Source organism: Carassius carassius, chromosome 36, assembly GCF_963082965.1.
Source record: "Carassius carassius chromosome 36, fCarCar2.1, whole genome shotgun sequence".
NCBI classification, from domain to species: domain Eukaryota; kingdom Metazoa; phylum Chordata; class Actinopteri; order Cypriniformes; family Cyprinidae; genus Carassius; species Carassius carassius.
Genome location: NC_081790.1, coordinates 28,215,358 through 28,235,232, shown reverse-complemented (window position 1 = coordinate 28,235,232; position 19,875 = coordinate 28,215,358). Strand labels below are relative to the sequence as shown.

The 19,875-nt window shown below is 40.7% G+C and overlaps 1 protein-coding gene across 1 annotated transcript in view; it reads left to right on the top strand.

Moving 5' to 3' along the window:
- The window catches only part of fstl4 (follistatin-like 4), a 207,519-nt gene that overhangs the window by 165,208 nt on the left and 22,436 nt on the right, over window positions 1–19,875 (top strand). The window contains exons 7-9 of the mRNA XM_059526879.1: window positions 1,066–1,232; window positions 5,996–6,116; window positions 11,353–11,514. Of these exons, the coding sequence (XP_059382862.1) occupies window positions 1,066–1,232; window positions 5,996–6,116; window positions 11,353–11,514 (450 nt within the window). The remainder of the gene's footprint in view (window positions 1–1,065; window positions 1,233–5,995; window positions 6,117–11,352; window positions 11,515–19,875) is intronic.

Here is a 19,875-nt window from a genome sequence, read left to right as displayed (position 1 = left end):
TCAGATGGACTGTTCACCAATGATCAAATGGCTCATCAAGACAAGTCATCTTACTTTTATTTCTATAGTGCTCTATACAATACAGAGTGAGACAAAGCAGCTTTAGAGTAATATACAGAAAAATAACACAAGCAATGATGGAAAATAGGGTGGCACAATAAATCACATTTTAATCGTGATCTTGGTTTCTGCTGCTTTTGATTTGATAACTCTTTCCCCGGCATTAACAGAATTGTTTCTTTCTATGTTTTCACTGTTATATGGTAGGGGGCGCTATTACACATCGTCTGAAAGAGTACGAAATGCCCAGGTCAAAACACAGGCAAAGAAGTAGCACGAACAAGCGATTGCATATGTAAGCAGATGCATATGTAAAATAGTGTGACATTCTCACATTAACAGCATATACTGTAATTCAAAACTGCATAATTTAAAAATTTTATTTAATTTTATTAAAATGTTGCATAACTTTAAAACACACGCAAAATTCTAATTTACTAGTTACCCAAATGTTAAATAAGAATGTTAAAAGATGTTGAAAACATTTTTAAACGTTGACGTAAATGTTGACATAAATCATTTTCATTCGGCTTGGATTTTTTAACCGATTGTAACCAGAAAGCAATGCTCCATGTAAATGCATCTAGTGTTGCAAACAAACAGATCTATGTTTTCATAGTGCCTACTGCAGTAATAGAAGATTGGATCATTTTACCAATTCATATCTTTAAATCTCATTCAGCAAAATGAACAAATCTTTATTTAAGTCTCCTTGTCCAGAAGCTTGTCTTCTCAAAAGAAACTGTACACAAAAAATGATCTAGCCACTCTCTGAGACCACTCGTTACTCCCGAGTCATAAAGAATTCATTCACAATGAACGAATCACTCAGGATAAACAAATTGCTATTGTCACAAGGAAACATCCTTATAATAGCATATTAAACTGAGACAACAAAAAGTATTTTAACATTCCAACGCCTTAATAAATTACAAATAATTTTTCAAGTAATACATGTAAATGCATGGGCTAACTAAATTGCAATAATGGTGTTTTGTCTCGCAGAGGTCGTTCAGCTCAGTCTAGCCGATGACAAGCATCTGACTGTCACAACAGTGACCGTCGGCCTGAGTGCCATGCTGTCCTGCGCCATTCAGGGCACCCTGAGACCACCCATTATCTGGAAGAGAAACGGCATCATCCTCAACTTCCTGGATCTGGAGGATATAAATGTGAGTACTTTCATATGTTGAAAATCAACCATAATAATCACTGCAAGAAAATTAACCCCGGTCATGTAGTCCCGTTTATATGCTTACTGCGACAGCACAACTTGGTAATATGCATCTGCATGATGTGAGGCATTCACAGTATTATGGATTATAAGGAAATGTTGTGCTCAGAACACCTTCTCAAGGTGAGAAACCCTGCAGAGCTTCTTATCTGATGTAAAATGCTTACATCCTCCTGTTAATTGGACAGCTGCTGAATATCTGATAACCTTCCAGAACATAAAGCTCAGTCGGAGTCCAGTTGCACTGATTTTCATCAATTAATCAGTATGTTTTTGAATAGAAGCTCATGCCAACACAAATCACAAATGTTAATGTTCATTATCAGGACACAGACTCTGTATTCTGATGCACACTTTCCATTTCCAATTAGTAAACACATTTGTGTTTCTGCACTTCATATCATGATGTAATTGGAAATAACATAATGAGCGTGGTCTCAGGAGTTGGGCCAGGAGCCGTGCTGATTTCAAAGAGCTGCAAATCATGTGTAAATTTTGAGAAGCAGACATGCTCATGGTGGGAATGGGTAGTGTTTAATGAGGTGTGTCATGCTTGTGTTTAGCTCACCTGTGTTCCTGACAGCATGGGGTTGTGTTTATGCAATCGCTCATTACAATACTCTAATTGCATGTTAATGAAGTGTTTGTTGAATGTTACAACACTGACCCAGTCAACGAAGACTCGCGGGTCAACGAGAACGAGCACCGGTGACTTACGCATTGCCGTTCAGCTTCATATGTAGCTGCATAGAGAATCAGAGTACTGACATGGTCCAGACAAACAGGGAAACTAAATAAATACATTATTGTGTCTTACGCCAGAAAACGGAAACATCAGTATGTGTAATTGTGTTTTGATTGTAAGGAATAGGTCTTTTGAATTGATTGTCTCTGATTCCTCAGACGGATAATTTATATATCCCCAGGAGAAAAGATAAGTTTATTCTACAAGATTTCTCACTGTTGACTTATCTTTAAAACTGAGGTATATGGTGCGGTTTATAGCTGTATAGTTATTTGGGGCCGTTCAGTATTTGGTTTCTGTCGCACTTGTCAATATAGCAGTTCACTAAGTGAATCGTTGATTTCAGTGTTGGGAAAAGATCGCTGTTAGGGACATTGGTAACCTCGTTCATCCCTTCATGCATGTCGTTAATTAGATGATGAGGCACAACACGTCTTCAAGACATCCTGTCCCTTCGTCCTGTGGTGATTGACTTCCACTGATACTTGAGGCACCTTTAAAGATGCTAGACAGTTAGTTGTGGCAAGGATATTGCCGCTTTTGTGGGCACATTTGCTTTATAAGTCTTTCTTGGTTCTAGGTTCCATGAGTGTACACACTGTAGCATTTGAGTGATCCAGTGATTGTTAGCAGACATAGATCCAAGAGGTCTTTAGCAGTCAGACCTATTGCCCACAGTCCCCTTCCACTAGGACCATACATCAGTCCTAGGGTTGATATGATGATCGGAAGATGCTTTAGTGGGGTGCCAGTTTCCATCCAAGCTCATATAGCCATCCAAGCTCATATAGCCATTCTCCCAGAAGCCATATTTCTTGATTTTCAGTCTATGGCTCTGCTCCATCTGGGGGTTTACTACTACCAATATGTAGAGGATTGTGGCATGCTGTTCTCTGTCCTGTCTCCACTATCAGATCAGGTTTTATGAAGCTTCTCTCTGTGGGTATAATTGGATCGATCCATTTTTGGGATCCATTCTTTCTCAGCATCCTCTCTATTTGCTTTGTGATCCGATTGTGTTTGGTGGATCTGGCTGTCAGGATTATAGACTGTCTGTGTGTATTTTTCTCTTTGATTCACCTGTGTCCATAAATTATCCCTCTTTAAGTTTAGTATTTATAGTGTAGTCTGCTGCATGGGTCCTTGTCGGGTCTTGAACGTTTTGATGTGCTACGTGTGTCTCCAGTCAGCTCTGTGTAAACCTTGTTTTGGACAATTAAAATTTGTGATATTCCCTTGTCTCCACTTATTTCGCAGTTATTTTGCAGATATGAAGTATGCGATTGTAGGTTTCTTAAGTGTGGCAGGGCTCACAACACATTAGCTCATCAGGGGACTTCTCCCTTCCTTTTGTATTGAGTACACCTCCTTGGAGCTGGATCCCCCTGAGGAGACTTTACTGGGCTTGATTACCCAGTGGTCAATGTCATCCGTTATCATCATCCTGCTATCCGCTGACACTTTCATATTTTTTTTCCACTCGACTTTAGCTTATTCAAAGGAGAACACAGTTTCCTTGCTGACTTTACATAGTAGAAGTCAGTTTATCCTGCTTAGGGTTGTCTTGAGGGAAGGAAGTTCAGTCAGAGCTCTTTCAATAGGATTCTGACTCATTAATAGTTAATGGATTCCCAGTCCACCAGATTTAATTGGTGCATGTAGAAATCCCAGAGATGTGTCCTTAGGCAACCGGAGCCATGCCCTTATAGCTCTTCTGATCATTTTGTCGTTTCGGTATATGGTGTTTCAATGGGCACATCCCATTATCAGCTCATGCTTGAGCTTTGGGACCAGAAATTTGTGTGTAATTTCTACATTCCGGTACGACTTAAGAGGTTCCAATGTAATCTCCTGTAACATTCTCTCTACTTGTTTGCTTTGGTATTGTTCGTCCCTTCCATGTAAAGTGGATTCCAAGGTACCTTTATGTGTCCGAAACGCACATCGTTGGGATGGCTTTGTCATTTGTTGAGCAGAGGATACGTGCCAGCACCAGATGTTTCCTTCTGCCATCCTTGAGTATAGTTAAAGTTCGTGATTTCTTGGTGTTGAGCGACACGCCCACCTGATATATTCCTCTGCAGAGGCCATCCTATTTTCTCTGGACCTGTTGGGGGGCATCAGCCAGCAGAATCAGGTCGTTTGCATATGCTATGGTTCCAATGCATTTCTCTTTGATCACCTCTCCCATCACCAGGATGAGGGGGATTGGAGATCCTAAGAGAGTCATAGTTACTCCCACCGTTTACCTGTGCTTCATGGTAGGCTGTAGAGCTTCATGGTGTACTGTTAAACTCAGCACAGGACAACTTTTACAACACTGCAATGACGCAGGAGTAAATAAACTGCTAAGAGTTTAAACTTAAATAGCAAAGAATTTAGCAATTTTGCAAGAAACCAGTCTGGGATGATTTGACCTTTGTGACATGGTGCAATATCCTGCTGGAAGTAGCCATCAGAAGATGTATACACTATAGTCATAAAGGGATGTACATGCTCATCTTCAAGTCATCTTCACATCTAGATGCCTAAATGCATTGAGTTACTGCAATCTGATTGGCTGATTAGCAATTTGTGTTACAAAGCAATTGAACATTTGTACCTAATAAAGTGGCCGGTGAGTGTATATATATATATACCCCCAATTATTTTCCTTCTGTTTCCATTGATGATTGACTGAAGTTTGCACAGAATGTTTTAAGTATATTTTTGCTAATACCATGTTGTGTTTGTGCAGTACCATCTAAATAATTGATAATTGCATGTTAACTCCACAATATTTAATTGAAGCTTGTAACAGTTCTTCTTCATTTCCTTTCGCTTCATCTGTTTTCTTTCAATAATATTAATGGTGCAGTGATGGGTTCAGATGATTACCAAATGATTATCATATTCATGTACCATTTATATGGCGCTTCAATGCATTACCAAAAAACATGATGTCTAATGGTTTTTTAGTTTAAGCAGTGTCAGATGGCTTCTCCAGTTAATGCTTTTCTCTCCTTAGAGATGAATTGGCACAGTTGTGTGACAAACACTCATCTCTGATTCATTTCAGAGTTGAAATGTTGCCTTTTCCAAAACCAGCTAAATTTCAGATGGCAGCTAAATTTCCCTTGCGTCTTTCTGTTTTCCAGTCACTTGAATTAGTGGCTTGTTAACTGTATAGTTCTGGTGCTTTTCTTTCGGTAAAACCTCATGACAAGCCATTATCTGACAATTGATTTCAAAATGTGAATGACAAACTCGTAATTAGATTTCATCTGAAAGTGGCAGCCAATACAACTCCAGTGATTAATACCCCTACGAGTCCTCCTTATGTGGCATTATATCGGCCTTACGGCAGAGGTGAGGTATTATCAGTCACATAATCTTTATTTAATAAAAAAAAAGTAATTAGTTTTTGTCGTTGGCTTTCCACAGCATCATGTCCTTGGAAGAGAGTCACTTCTGCCCTCTTCATCCTAAAACTTCAGCACTCGGAGGGAAAGTCACGTTTTTATTGGAGCCGATCATCCATCTCGCTGGATAAGCGACGACCTCCTAAACAAACAAATTGCTGTTTTGTTCCCAGTACGGCAGTCGAGCCCCTTTTCGGCATGCGCCCTATAAAGCTGCAGGTGTGTTAGGGTTTAAGAGCGTGCTTTCGTGTCCTTAAATCATTTACCCTCTGCAAATTCATATAACTACAAAACAGTTTAATATTTTTATCCCCCTTGAGTCAGCCTGAAGCCCCAAATGAGGGGATGCATCCTCACAAAACCACAACTGGCTTCATTAATCACGCTAATGCTGGCTATATTTTTAACCCTTACCATTTATCAACCTGAGAGAGCATGACAGTGAGGAACAAACCCCTGTGCCTGCGTGCTTTTGGGATGGCGCTGATGCATCGTCTATTCATCCCGTGACTTCCTGCAATTTTATTCTCTGTGTCTTTCTTCTCTTTCAATTAGGACTTTGGCGACGACGGCTCACTCTACATTACTAAGGTGACTACGATTCACATGGGGAACTACAGCTGTCACGCGTACGGCTATGAGGAGCTGTCCCAGATCCACGTGCTCCAGGTGAATGGTTAGTAGTAGAATCTTTCATATATGTTTGATTTCATGAGCTATTTTTGTAATGTCTGTAAAAGCTGTCAAAGGGATAAACAAAGACATTAAGCAGTGTACCTTCATTTTCAATACAACGTCCTTGTTACTCATTTTAACTATAGTAATAATTAGTGTTGGTGGTAATGTATTACAAGTTATACAATCAAATTACTTTTCCAAGTAACTATGATGTAACACATTATTTTTTAATTGGCAAAAAAACATCAGAGTTACTTTTTTCAAATACATAAGGAGAGTTACTTTGTTTTCCCATTGACTGACAGCTCTCCTGTCCACATGTTGAGAGCAATTGGGAGTAAGTGCAGAGAACACAATGATGTTACTGTACTGTAGTTCTAGACTTAACATTAACATGCATTTATGCTGAGTTCACACTGCACAATTTTCTAAGTCGTTGGATCATCATTGTTTTCACACAGCATGACTATCTGGAATTACATTCAATTACTCCTGTGTTCACATTGCATGATGGATTGGCGACAGGAGGTTACACACTGCATGACTTTACAATAGGAGGAATCGCCGACAACTCTGTCTGGTTGATAAACTAAGTTTCACAACCAAACGCCTCGAGAAGAGATAAGGAAATAACGCAAGCTTATGCGATCAGAGATCTCATGCGAGACTGGAAATAGCCTGCAAGAAGTTCGAGATTAAAATGTCTGTGTGCTGATTTTCAGCAAAAGGGTAAAAAAAAAATTTATTATAGAGAAGAAAATGGTTACTGTGATATTAGTATCGTACAATGATAACAAATGCATATCACCAGAGGAAAAAACGGCTGTATTTGCGTTAATATTTTTAAGAGATGCTTGCATTTGCTTAAAATATATAGACTATTCATATTCAATAATGATAATTTGAGCACTCAGTCACATACACACTCATTGAAATCATACAGCCCCCTTCTATCGTATCACACACAAGAAAATATTTTTAATAACTAGATGGCACTGATATATCTGCCAGATAAAACAATAAACACACTATAGCTTGATCTCATCCAGTTGATTATGTATTTAAGTGGTTGTCAATTACAGTCTTCTGCATATTTCGTTCGTTTCACTTATCACTTCCGACGTTTGTTCTATTCGACAATAAGTGCCCTGCAAAGTAGACATCACAGTACATTTCACCATGATTACAGTTCAAAGCAAGCGTATATGTTCCATTCAAAGACCATTAAAGTGTGCGAGACATGAATATAACCATGTCAGTCGGTACACAGTTCATGCACGTAGCTCTCTTCTTACCAGCTGGTTATCGGAATCAGGTGTGTTAAATAAGATAGACATGCAAAATATGGGTAACACTTTAGAATAAGTTTCTTACTTACTGCATAACTAATAAGGAATTATTGAAGAACTAAAAGGTGATTATTCATTAAGACTTAACTCACTATGATCATTAGATGGAGTGCCCATGAACTTCAGTAGAGGGCACTCCACTCAGGACCATTCCACCCATCAACCACCAGATGTCACTTGGACACTAGCACCTCTCATACTGTTGCACCACACCCGAACTACATTCCCCATGAGTCACTGCATCGCAATCACCCTGCCACACCTGCACCTCATTCATCAGCCAATTTCCTTGCCACACCTGCACCTCATTTACACACACATAAAAGCAGCACTCTCACTCTCACTCACTGCGAAGTCTTGTATAGCCTATCTAGCATTTCCGAGCATTTTCCCGTGTTTTTGTTTTTCCCGTGTCTGATCTTGGATTGTGTAACCGACACTGATTCTCTGCTGCCTGCCCCGATCTCTGCTTGTTACCGTTAATCATTCTGGATATCCCTAACACACCTGACGCCGTTCCTGATTTCTGCCTGTATGACCATTCTCTTAATAAAATTCTGCACATGGATCCGAACACCTCTGACTCCTCGTTACACACTAGTGTTAACTACTAAGGAAGATGTGTTAACTTATCAGTATGTAATATAATTTTATGATTGTGTTAAGTAACAGTTAGCTAATAAATAACTAATGAATAACTACCTACTGAAGAACTACTATTAATTATCTACTAGTTATCTACTAGTTCATTAATTATCTAGGGTTCATGAAAAATAACTATGAAGTAACTACTAATGAACAGTTATACGCAAATAATCACTATAATAATCAGGCTGTGGCCCACAAATCAAGTGCTTGAGTAAAAGTACAGATACCCCAATAAAATATTACTCCAGCAAAATTATAAGTAGGCCTGTTCATTTTCAAAGTTACTTGAGTAAAAGGGTACTAAAGGGTTCACTATAATTTCACTTTGGAATAGGCCTGCTGTTTCAGGTTCGAAATAAGTCCTGAACAATTATTTGATAACTATGTATTAATTACTCATGGGTTCCATATGTTTTACTTTAGAATACTGTTTCAGGTTTTAAGTAATTCTTGAGGAATTATCTAATAATTTTTTATTAATAACTAATGCGTTCCCAATATTTTCACTTTAGAGTAGGCCTAATGTTCCAGGTTTGAAATAAGTCATGCAGAATTATTTGTTAATTCTTTATTAATTACTAATTGGTTACCTGTATTTTCACTTTTCCTCAGGCTTTGCCTTACATACAGAAATTGAATTAAGGGTAATGTGGTATATGCTGATGAGGCACACATACAGTACTATATATAAAATATAAAAACTAAGGTAATTATCGCAAGGCACTGGAGTCTTGGTAGGGTTCCTACTGGAAGCTGATTTCTTACAAAACACACTCACAAAACAATTCACTACACAGGCAAACCTCTGTAAAATTGCATTTATTAATATTGCATTTTCATACTACTACTACTACTGCTAATAACTTTTATATGAAAGGGTCACAATTCAATGAAATTGTTTATTGTTTATTTGAATCCCCATTAGCCACTACCAAGGTAAAAAATATCACTTTAATGCATGCCTGGTGTTAAAATTATGACTAGCATTACTATACAAAAGTTTAGAGTACAATACACTTGGATCTCTCGATACTGAAATGTTTCTTATAAAACATAGCAGAGAAAGAATTACCCTGTCCTTCACCAGTAGCCAACCAAACATTTTGTGCATTCTCATAATATTAACCTTTCTCTTACAATTCAGAATTAGTCTTGCAGCTCTATTCTGGATTAACAGTAATTTTTCTACATTTTTACTTGCACTTGACCATACCACTGGGCAGTAGTATACTGAAACAGTATTCTAAAGTGAAAACATAGGGAAATTGTGTATAACTGTTCATTAGTTACTTCATAGTTATTTTTCATGAACCCTAACTAGTAGATAATTAATAGTAGTTCTTCAGTAGGTATGACAGAATTCATTAGTTATTGATTAGCTAACTGTTAATTAACACAATCATAAAATTGTATTACATACTGATTAATTAACATATCTTCCTTAGTAGTTAACAGTAGTGAGTAGTGAGTGTTAATGAAAAATTACCTGTTAGTTCTTCAATAGTTCCTTATTAGTTATTTAGTAAGTAAGAAACAGTATTCTAAAGTGTTACCAAAATATTTAGAGCGGGGGTAACGTTACATTTAAATGGAAAAAAATACAGTTTCTCATAAAGAGTTGCTGAACACTGAATAAAGGGAGTGGTTGCTTTATGAACACGGAGAGTGATCGTAACGACTAGGATTACACGTAACATTTCCAAACGTGTTTTCAAACATTATTCATGGTATGAGTGCTTACAAATTCAAGTGGATCAGAAATTATGAATCTGTAATAAAGAGTAAATACAAATCACAAAAACAAATTTTGGTCAAGTTGTTTATTTCCATTTAACTATACTGTCACCACTGTAATGTTTAAAGCTGAAAAGCAGAAAGTTGCACTTCATTTTAGATCTGTTTTCCACTCCAGTCATGAGAGCAGATGTGGCAGTTTATAACACAGCAAGCGTTCTCCATTCTAATGTGTTTTTAACTGTTTAACATAAATTTTAACAACTACCTCCACTATAACTCTACTGTCGTTTCCATGTCCCAGAATGCCGTGCTTTGCTGATGTCACGTTCCCACGTTCACTACTGTGGTTAATAACTCCTCCAGAATTTCCCACTGCGTTGTATCTTGCTCTTTCATTGGCTGTAGATCATCGCTGATGTAGAACTCATTACACACAGCAGGATTTTGAATCGCCGACAGGTCCAGATATTTAGCATACCTGCATTGGCAGGTTAAATAAATAAAAGAATCAAGAACTCTTATGCAGTTATTGAAGAGTTAGAGCAGGCGAGAGTGTGAATGCGAATTTCTCACATATGTGCTGGATTTCCCAAATCCTGAAACTATTTTAATGTCACTTGTGCATAAATGCCTAGTTGTGTGTGAGAAAGACAGAATGCACTGTGCACAGATCAGTGGTTTTTCAAAGGGTCTTATGCCAACGACCCCCAAGTATAATAATATTGTATAATAATTCCCTTCACAAGAGAAATAATTACATTCCTTAATTACAAAATCAGCTGTATTTGTACATGTATCAAAAACACTTTGATGTGATAGATTCTAACTAAAAAGCCTCTGATTAGTCATTGAGTTCACATGCTCAACAAACATGTCTGTGATTGGCTACAATTGTCAACGCTGCAAAATCACATTGTAAAAAAAAAACTTTTGATACTCTTCACACAAATATGGGAACATCTGAAAGCAGCTGCCTATCAAAGGGAACCGGAATGACCCAACACTGTCAAAAGGCTAGTATTATTATGTTTTAAAAAATAAAGTATTGACTTGGTTCTAACAACACAAACATATGATATAAAGTAAAATAACTTTGCTTCCAAACCATTTGAAATAGTTCAAATGGGAAATAGTTTTCACCTTTTGATCATTCAACCGTTCAAGGCATCGTTCTTAATCGAGGCATATGAAGGCATATAAACAAACCCTGTATTGATACAAAAACAACAATCCTGTTTCCCGTGCTGTATTACGTTTGCGAGAGAAAAAATACTGGAAGGATTTTCAATTAACAGAGACAATAAGCGTGATTGTTCGAGAGCTTGTTTTGTCTAATTGAGGTACCTCGAGACAGGACGCATGTTTGCGGCTCACATTCATTTCAATAAATAACCGTTTCTGACTTACACAAGAAGGGGAATCCAAAACAAAGCAATTGTTCTGGTCTTGAATCACTTTCTCTGTTGTTCACAGTCTGCTTCTGTCTCTTTGTCCTTCTAGTGCCTCCAGTAATCCTGGTGTATCCAGAGACTCAAGCCCAGGAACCCGGCGTCGCTGCCAGCCTGCGCTGTCATGCAGATGGTATTCCAAACCCCAAACTCACCTGGCTAAAGAACGGCCTGGACCTGCAGCCGCACGGATCCAAGCAGATTTCACTTCTCGGTACGATCCTCAGCCCTTGCTCTCGGGAAGCAGATTTTATTTATTTGTTTATTCCTCCTTTATCTAACCAGGTAAAACTTCCTGAGATAAAAGGGGTCATCAGATGCGAAGTTCATTGTTACATGATGTTTGAACTGAAATTAGTGTTGGCAGTGTTTGTACACATCCACCCTATAATGATAAAAATGTACCATTGTTTCAACACTGGAGCAGGAGTAGACAAGAATGGCTCCTAAACTCCTAAGCTAATGAACATAGCAGTCATAATTTACGAGTCGCTGAAGATACAGAGGATTACATATTTTTGTGAAGGGAATGCGGCCCCTGATCTACCTAAATGTGTCTATGTTCATGCGAATCAATCATGGTCCAGCTTCACCTGTAGAAGAAGTGAAAATACTTGTATTTTTTTTTTTTTCAAATGATTTTTGCAAATCGCCTTTCCTAATAATGTGCAAGATAGCAAGTTTTACAATGAATACTGCTAAAGTTTACAGACTCTCAGAGAACTGGGCAACTGCTCGTCACCCCACGAAAGAAGAGGGCAGGGGCAGTAGAGCTCATTAGCATTTAAAGAGATATTCAATGAAACGTCTTGCTGTCAACAGCTGTTTTGACTGGGTAAAAGGGGTGTTGTTTTACATTACTTGCACTACTATCTTTACATTAACACCATAAGGAATCATACCAGTTTGTGGAAAAAGGGCATCCGATGACCCCTTTAAAAATCTCTTTTACAGAAGTGACCTGTCCAAGATGCAATGCTACATTTCAGAAAAAGAACACACAACTCTGTTTCCAAAATAATTTAAAAGATTTACAAGTTAATTCTTCCTTTAACAGCTCCTTGGTCAAAGAGTGTAAAAGTCCTGTGAGCACAGGGAATAAGCTCCAGGACCTTTAAGTTGGGAGAGAACAGAGATATGGATGCAGTAGACCCAAAATGGATTTATAAATAAACAGGTGCCACTGACTACGTCTGCATGTTGATGACTTCCAACCAAGTCTATTATGCAAATCACAATGATGGGTACTAACATTACATTTTAATATAAACCTGAGTGCACCATAATACAGGATGTCAAAAGAACCTAAAAGTTTGGTAGACCGTAGGTAAACAGACAGATGCATAATGGGCAGATTATGTAATGAAGCATATGAATAATATCCTCTGTACAGCCCTCAGACGCAGCAGTGGATTACAGCCGTTGCTGGCAGCCGTCGGTGCTGTGGGAGTGAATTCGAGCTCCCTGCAAGGATGATGATGATAATAATAAAAAAAGTGCATGAAATGATGATAGCAGGCCCAGGAAAATGGGCTCGTTTGGTGGGGCCTGTCGATTCCAGCGCGGTGCTGTATTGTTTACAGAGTAGCTCCTTATTAGAAAGCACTTTATTGGTTGAGTGCGGTCCATTACATCCTGTAATAGCTTGTTATTTGGATCAGATGCTTGTGCTGCTTAAGTTCTGAATGAAAAGACAAGACCTTCAAGGTCTCATTTCACTCATTTATTTGTTTCAGCTCCATTGTTTCTCACCAGCTCGGCTTATTTATTTGTTCTATGGAGGTTTAATGTAACAGACAGTTTCAAGCATTTGTTTCTCTGGCCCTTTATTGTGCATGTCTGTCTGTTTCCATTTTCCTCACGCATTAATATTTTAGAAGCACTCCTTTCAAGCTCTCCTGTTTCTTTTTGTGCCCACAGAAATATTTACAGCATCAAGATAAAAGATGATTTCATCACAAAGTCTCAAAAAATTCACTTTCACGGGATGACAAATAACAGGCCTAGTTCAGCACGGAGACACAATGTGTCATTTTGTGTCAACAGATTTTTGTTTTCTGCTGTATGAAAAGATGGATGTGATGGACAAAACAGACTCATGATTTATACTCATAGACAACGCAAGGTAAACAGTCACAAACCATAGTTTCCATCCGAGTTTCCCACCTATGGTTTGAGCTAATAATTAAATGAATCATTAAAATAGAACACTAAAAAAATAATTTTGGTAACACTTAAAGCCTTTATACATAATGCATATTAAAAGTAGTTTTAATTCATTAAGTATGCCTTGTAATGCACCTTATAATGCATTGTATGATCTCATAAATAATTGTAATCACATTTATAATATAATATAATATTTATCTATTTATTGTTATACCTTTAGAAAGTATAGTGCATTAAAACATAACAAACAAACTTTGGTTACAAATATTTATGCAAAAAAATAATAATGTTTTATACATGAAGTCTTTATGTAAAGCATCACCATTATTTTAAAACTCTTGAACATTAAAAAAAGATTAAATCTTTTATTTGCTTACCTGCCTGTCATATGATCATTAAACATAATCGTCTCAAGGTTACGAATGTAACCCTGGTTCCTTGAATGAACGAGATGCTGCGTCGAGCGCTTTGGGGAACGTCCCTTACGAGACCGACTCTGAATATTGTGTGCAATCTGACCAACGGAAGAGCGTGACGTCACGGGCGGGGTGACGTAGCGACCAGGAAGCTATAAAAGCACGTGCCGTGCAGCTGGCTTCAGCTTCGAGTAGGGAAGCAAGCGCCGACAGGGGTGCCGGGAGTATGGCTCTGCGACGCAGCGTCTCGTTCCTTCAAGGAACCAGGGTTACATTCGTAACCTTGAGACGTTCCTTTTCAGGAACTCGAGCTGCGTCGAGCGCTTAGGGGAACGATGTGCCCACGCTGCCAGACTTCCAAATCCCTGCCTAGTGTGTATCCGAAGAGCACAGCTAAGGCGAGAGAACAGAAGAGCCCGGAGTGGCTCGCATATCAAGGTCATAAAATCTGACAAATGTAGAGGGCGTGGACCACCCCGCAGCGTTGCAGATGTCCAAGAGGGACACACCTGCTGAGAAGGCCTTAGAGGCCGCCATACCCCGAGTGGAGTGAGCCTTGGCTCCCAATGGAAGGGGAAGACCAGAGGACTCATAGGAGACGTTGATAGCCTCGACTATCCAACGACTTAGGGTCTGCTTGGAGGCAGGAGACCCCTTTTTAGGAGGACCGTGGCAAACAAGCAATTGGTCGGATTTTCTCCACAGGGAGCTGCCCGTATGCGTCCACATACAATTTAGCTTTTCCTGGTCTGGCTCCCGAAAGGGAGGAGGGCAGAAGGCCTGCAGTACTATAGGTTGTGGTGTAACAGAGGGAACCTTTGGAACATAATCCGCTCGAGGGTATAAGAATGCTTTGGCCATACCAGGGACAAAGTCTAGGTAAGTAGGGGCCACCGAAAGGGCCTGAAGATCTCCAACTCTCTTTAGCGAGGTGATAGCCATTAACAGGGCAGTTTTAAGCATCGGATGTCTATCTGAGATGTCTTATATTGGCTCGAATGGAGCTTTACAAAGAGCCTCTAAAACCACAACCAAATCCCAGGGGGGAACACGGGATCGTACTGGAGGTTTCAGCCTCAGCGCACCGCAGAGGAAACGTGTAACTAGGGGGTGTCTACCCACTGACTGATCATTGAAAGGGACATGGTAAGCAGCTATGGCCGCCACGTACACCTTTAAGGAGGAGTGGGTTAACCCTGCAGAGAGCCTAGCTTGCAGAAACTCCAGAACTGTATCAACTGGGCAGTTAACAGGGTCAAGCTGACGGTCTCTGCACCATGAGGTGAAGAGTTTCCACCTCAGGGTGTACAGTTTCCTCATAGAGGGAGCTCTGGACTGATGGAGGGTCTCAACAACCTCAGTTGAGAGACCGGATTCTATGAGCTGTGCCCCCTCAGGGGCCACACCCACAGTTTCCACAGCTCCGGGCGAGGGTGAATTATCGTGCCCTGCGCCTGTGAGAGTAGGTCTGTCCTGATCGGTATCTCCCACGGAGAACTGTCGAGGAGCGAGACTAGATCTGCGAACCATACTTGGCCCAGCCAGAACGGGGCTACTAATAACAGACGGACCCCGTCCCGGCGTTTTCTTGCCAGAACTCCTGGGAGCAGAGCGATAGGGGGAAATGCGTACAGACGAAGCCTCGGCCAGGTCTGTACCATAGCGTCCAGTCCCAGAGGAGCTGGATGAACTAGAGAGAACCAGAGGGGACATTGCGATGTCTCCTGAGTCGCAAAGAGGTCCACCTGGGCTGTGCCAAACACTCTCCATATCTGCTTCACCACCTCGGGGTGAAGTTTCCATTCCCCGGGCCTCGGCCCCTGCCTCGACAGTATGTCTGCTCCCACATTCAATCTCCCAGGAATATACACTGCTCTGAGCGAGAGGAGCTTGCCCTGGGACCACAGAAGGATCTGGTGTGCCAGCTTGTACAAGGCGCGTGAATTCAGACCCCCCTGGTGATTGATATAAGAGACCACTGATGTGTTGTCGGTGCGCACCAACACATGGTGACCTCTCAGGTCTGGGAGGAAATGTTTCAATGCTCGATAGACTGCTAGCATCTCTAGGCAATTGATGTGCCATGTCAGATGGCGACCACTCCACAGACCGTGGGCAGGGTGGCCACTCATCACTGCACCCCAACCGGTGAGGGACGCGTCTGTCGCTAGCGTTACACGGCGACAAAGAGCTCCCAGCACCGGGCCCTGATTCAAGAACCAAGGTTTCTTCCACATGTCTAAGGCACGAAGGCATCGCTGCGTGACCTTGATAACTCGAAGTGGATTCCCCCTCGGGGAAAAGCCCTTGGACTTAAGCCACCACTGCAGGGGTCTCATGTACAGCAGGTCAAAAGGTATCACGTTGGACGCAGCCGCCATCAGACCTAACAATCTCTGAAATTGTTTGACAGTGAGTGACTGGCCTTCTTTGACTCTCTCGACTGATGTGAGGATCGACTCGATCCGAGCAGGAAACAGACGTGCCTGCATCGTGGTCGAATTCCACACTATGCCTAGATAGGTGGTTCTCTGAACTGAAGAATTGATTGAGCTAGAATCAACCAATCGTCGATATAATTTAGAATGCGGATGCCTTGCATATGGAGGGATACCAGAGCCGCATCTACACATTTCGTGAATGTGCGGGGTGAGAGTGCAAGGCTGAAGGGAAGTACTCGATATTGATAAGCTTTGCCCCCGAAAGCAAACCTCAGAAACTTCCTGTGTTGTGGAAGGATGGATATGTGGAAGTATGCGTCTTTGAGATCTATTGTGACAAACCAGTCCTCGGATCTGATTTGAGCTACAACCTGCTTGACAGTGAGCATTTTGAACTACAGTGGCATAACTGAGCGGTTCAGGTGACGTAAGTCTAAGATCGGACGCAACCCCCCATCCTTCTTTGGAATTATGAAATACCGTCTGTAAAACCCGGATTCCCTGTCTAGAGGAGGGACCCCCTCAATGGCCTCCTTCCTTAATAGGGTATTCACTTCTTGTTTCATAACCAGAGCCTGACCGGGGCCGGCTACTGTCGGTGTAACCCCGTTGAACTTCGGCGGTGGATGACCGAACTGTCGATATGAGGAGCCGGCATGTGGCGTGGTCATCTCCCACCCAGATGCACCACAAGAGCGATGAGGGAGGAAATTCTGGAATGCCGCCACCTGTTTCCGTGCCTCCTGGAACCTGTCGACGACAGTATTGACTGTGTCGCCAAACAGGCCAGAAGGCTAAAGCGGGACGTCCAGAAGGCAGACCCTGTCTCTTTCTCTAATTTTTGACAGGGTCACCCATAAATGCCTCTCCGCGGCCACTAAGGCTGCCATAGACCGCCCAATCGTGCGAGCGGTCTCTTTAGTGGCGCGGAGGGACAGATCAGCGGTCTTTCTAAGCTCTTCAATATCTTCAGACTTGATCCCCTCCCCCTCGTTGATATCTCCCGGCAGGTCGGCCTGATATGCTTGCAGGACTGCCATGGTGTGAAGGCAAGCCCCAGCCTGACCTGCTGCCACATACCCTTTGCCCACCAGCGAAGATGTCACTCTAAGAGGCTTGGTGGGCAACGTCGTAGCCTTTAGAGATAATGCCGACCCGGGCGAGCGTCTGTTCGAGCGTGGCTCCGCTCTCCCAGCCCCATCACGTTGCCATAGTATAGTGAATCGGAGCCGAAGAGGCGGGTCGAATATGGATGATTCCACAATCTCGATATTTCGTTGTGGAGATCGGGAAAAAATGGTAGGCTCCGACGTGGAGGTGGTTGCCTCGGCCGCAGAAAGCGTTCATCTGACTTGCTTCTCTGCGGCTCAGAATGTTTCTCAGCAGGCCATTCGATTTTTAATTTATTGACTGCGCGCGTAACCACCTCCAAAAGCTCCTCATATTGGGGCGACAGGGGTGGCGAATCCCCAGCAACAGTCTCCACATCGACCTCCTCGGAGGAAAAGCTGATCCCTCACCCTGGGGGGAAGAAACTGACGAGCGTGCTTCCAAACCCAGGGTTTGGGCACCGGATCTCAGATGAGGAAGGAGATAAGGACTGGCCGTCTCCATTCCCTCTGACAGATCCACCTGCGAACCCCACGAGTGCAGCAGCCCTTCTGTCTCGGCAGAAGCGGGGCCAGCACCGCGGGGAACGCTGGTGAAGGCTCCCTCCTTGAAGAGAGCCCTCCGGGATTGAAGAGTCCGCATTTGCAATCGTTCACAATGCGGACAGTCGGCCCCCTCGAGAGCCGACTCAGCGTGCTTCGATCCCAGGCAAGCCACGCACAAATTGTGTGTATCCCCACCCGTGATGTAGCGAGGGCAGGGAGGAACACACAATCTGTAACGTGGCTTGGATTTGCCCTTCACATGCTTGGTCTTTGCCTTTACTTTTGGCATATTGAGCTGTTCTAGCGATATTTTAATGCTTTTAGAGACAGACAACAATAAATAGGACAAACAGGACAGGCTTTTAACATGCACACACAGAGCGCTTGCTGACAGACGCGAAACTGAAGCCAGCTGCACGGCACGTGCTTTTATAACTTCCTGGTCGCTACGTCACCCCGCCCGTGACGTCACGCTCTTCCGTTGGACAGATTGCACACGATATTCAGAGTCAGTCTCGTCAGGGACATTCCCCAAAGCGCTCGACGCAGCTCGAGTTCCTGAAAAGGAACAGATGTTTAATTAAATTATATATATATATATATATATATATATATATATATATATATATATATATAATTTTTTGTATATAATAACATTTATATTTGGTTAAATTATTATGATATTGAAATTTAAATAAACATTTGAACCGCAAAAAAAGTTCAATGGCAATCGCTAGTTTAAGTTTATTGGATTTTTTTGGTGTTTGACAAAATAATATTGGTTGGGGTATTTTAGCAGTTATTGGCACACTTGTCCTTTTGAGAAATAAACTCCAATATAGCATTATCTCACTAGCTTAAATTGTCAGTGGGCACATATATATCATGGATTAATCACTGTTACTTACAGCGCATCTTAAATGATATATTGTACTAAATATAAATAGCATTCTGTGGTGGAATTGATATTTTAAATATACAATACAACAACTGATTTTTCTTGCTAAGGCTAATCTCTCAGCTAACATCTTTCGTATTGCAAAAACAAGTTTCACTTACACTTTTTGTGCATAAATTAATAAATTAAGAGACATTTGCTTTAATTTTTCTTAGTTGTCAAAGTGAAATATCAATGGTGCGCGAAGTTAAAAAAAAAACAAAAAAAAAGGCTTTTGCCAGCCAGGTTGGATATTTGCACTTGGTGTAATAGATACTGACATTCATATTTTATATTGGATTTTAAAAGGGAAAGCCTGCCTCTGGGACAAAAGAAAATACAATAAAACTAAACATAAAAGTCATTTAAACGAAAAGAAAAAAAATGAAATAAATAAATAAATAACATTAAAGGCCGGAAAGTTTCAAAGAATTTATGTAAAAAAAAAAAGAAAAAAGTCAACCTTTGGGATATATAGTTAAAGAAAGTTTAGTTGGCAAACCTGTTGAAAAAAAAAAAACATATTTTTGGAAGTTTTATTGAAACTGACATCATTTTATTAAAACTTGAATCATCCACATGATGTGTTGAAAATGTGTCAGAGAATGTGCAAAACACTAGACCACAGTTCTGCACCATGAGGTTTTGTTCATGCCCTTGGCAGCATTCAGTACACATTCAGTATTTAATAAGTTAATGCATAATATGGTTTAATTTCATTTATACATGGAGTTGAACAGTATATGAATTTAATGCAGGACCTAGAATTAGTGGCCATTTTTATTTTCAATTATTTTTTTTTTTTTTTAATTTAATTTTTTTTTTTTTTTTTAATTTATTTTTTTTATTTTTTTTTGCAGGGACCAATTCTAACTATAATCTAATTAGTTTAATTACTTGAATATTGGCTGTTTATACCAATAATGCACATATTAATATTTTATTCTACATGACTAA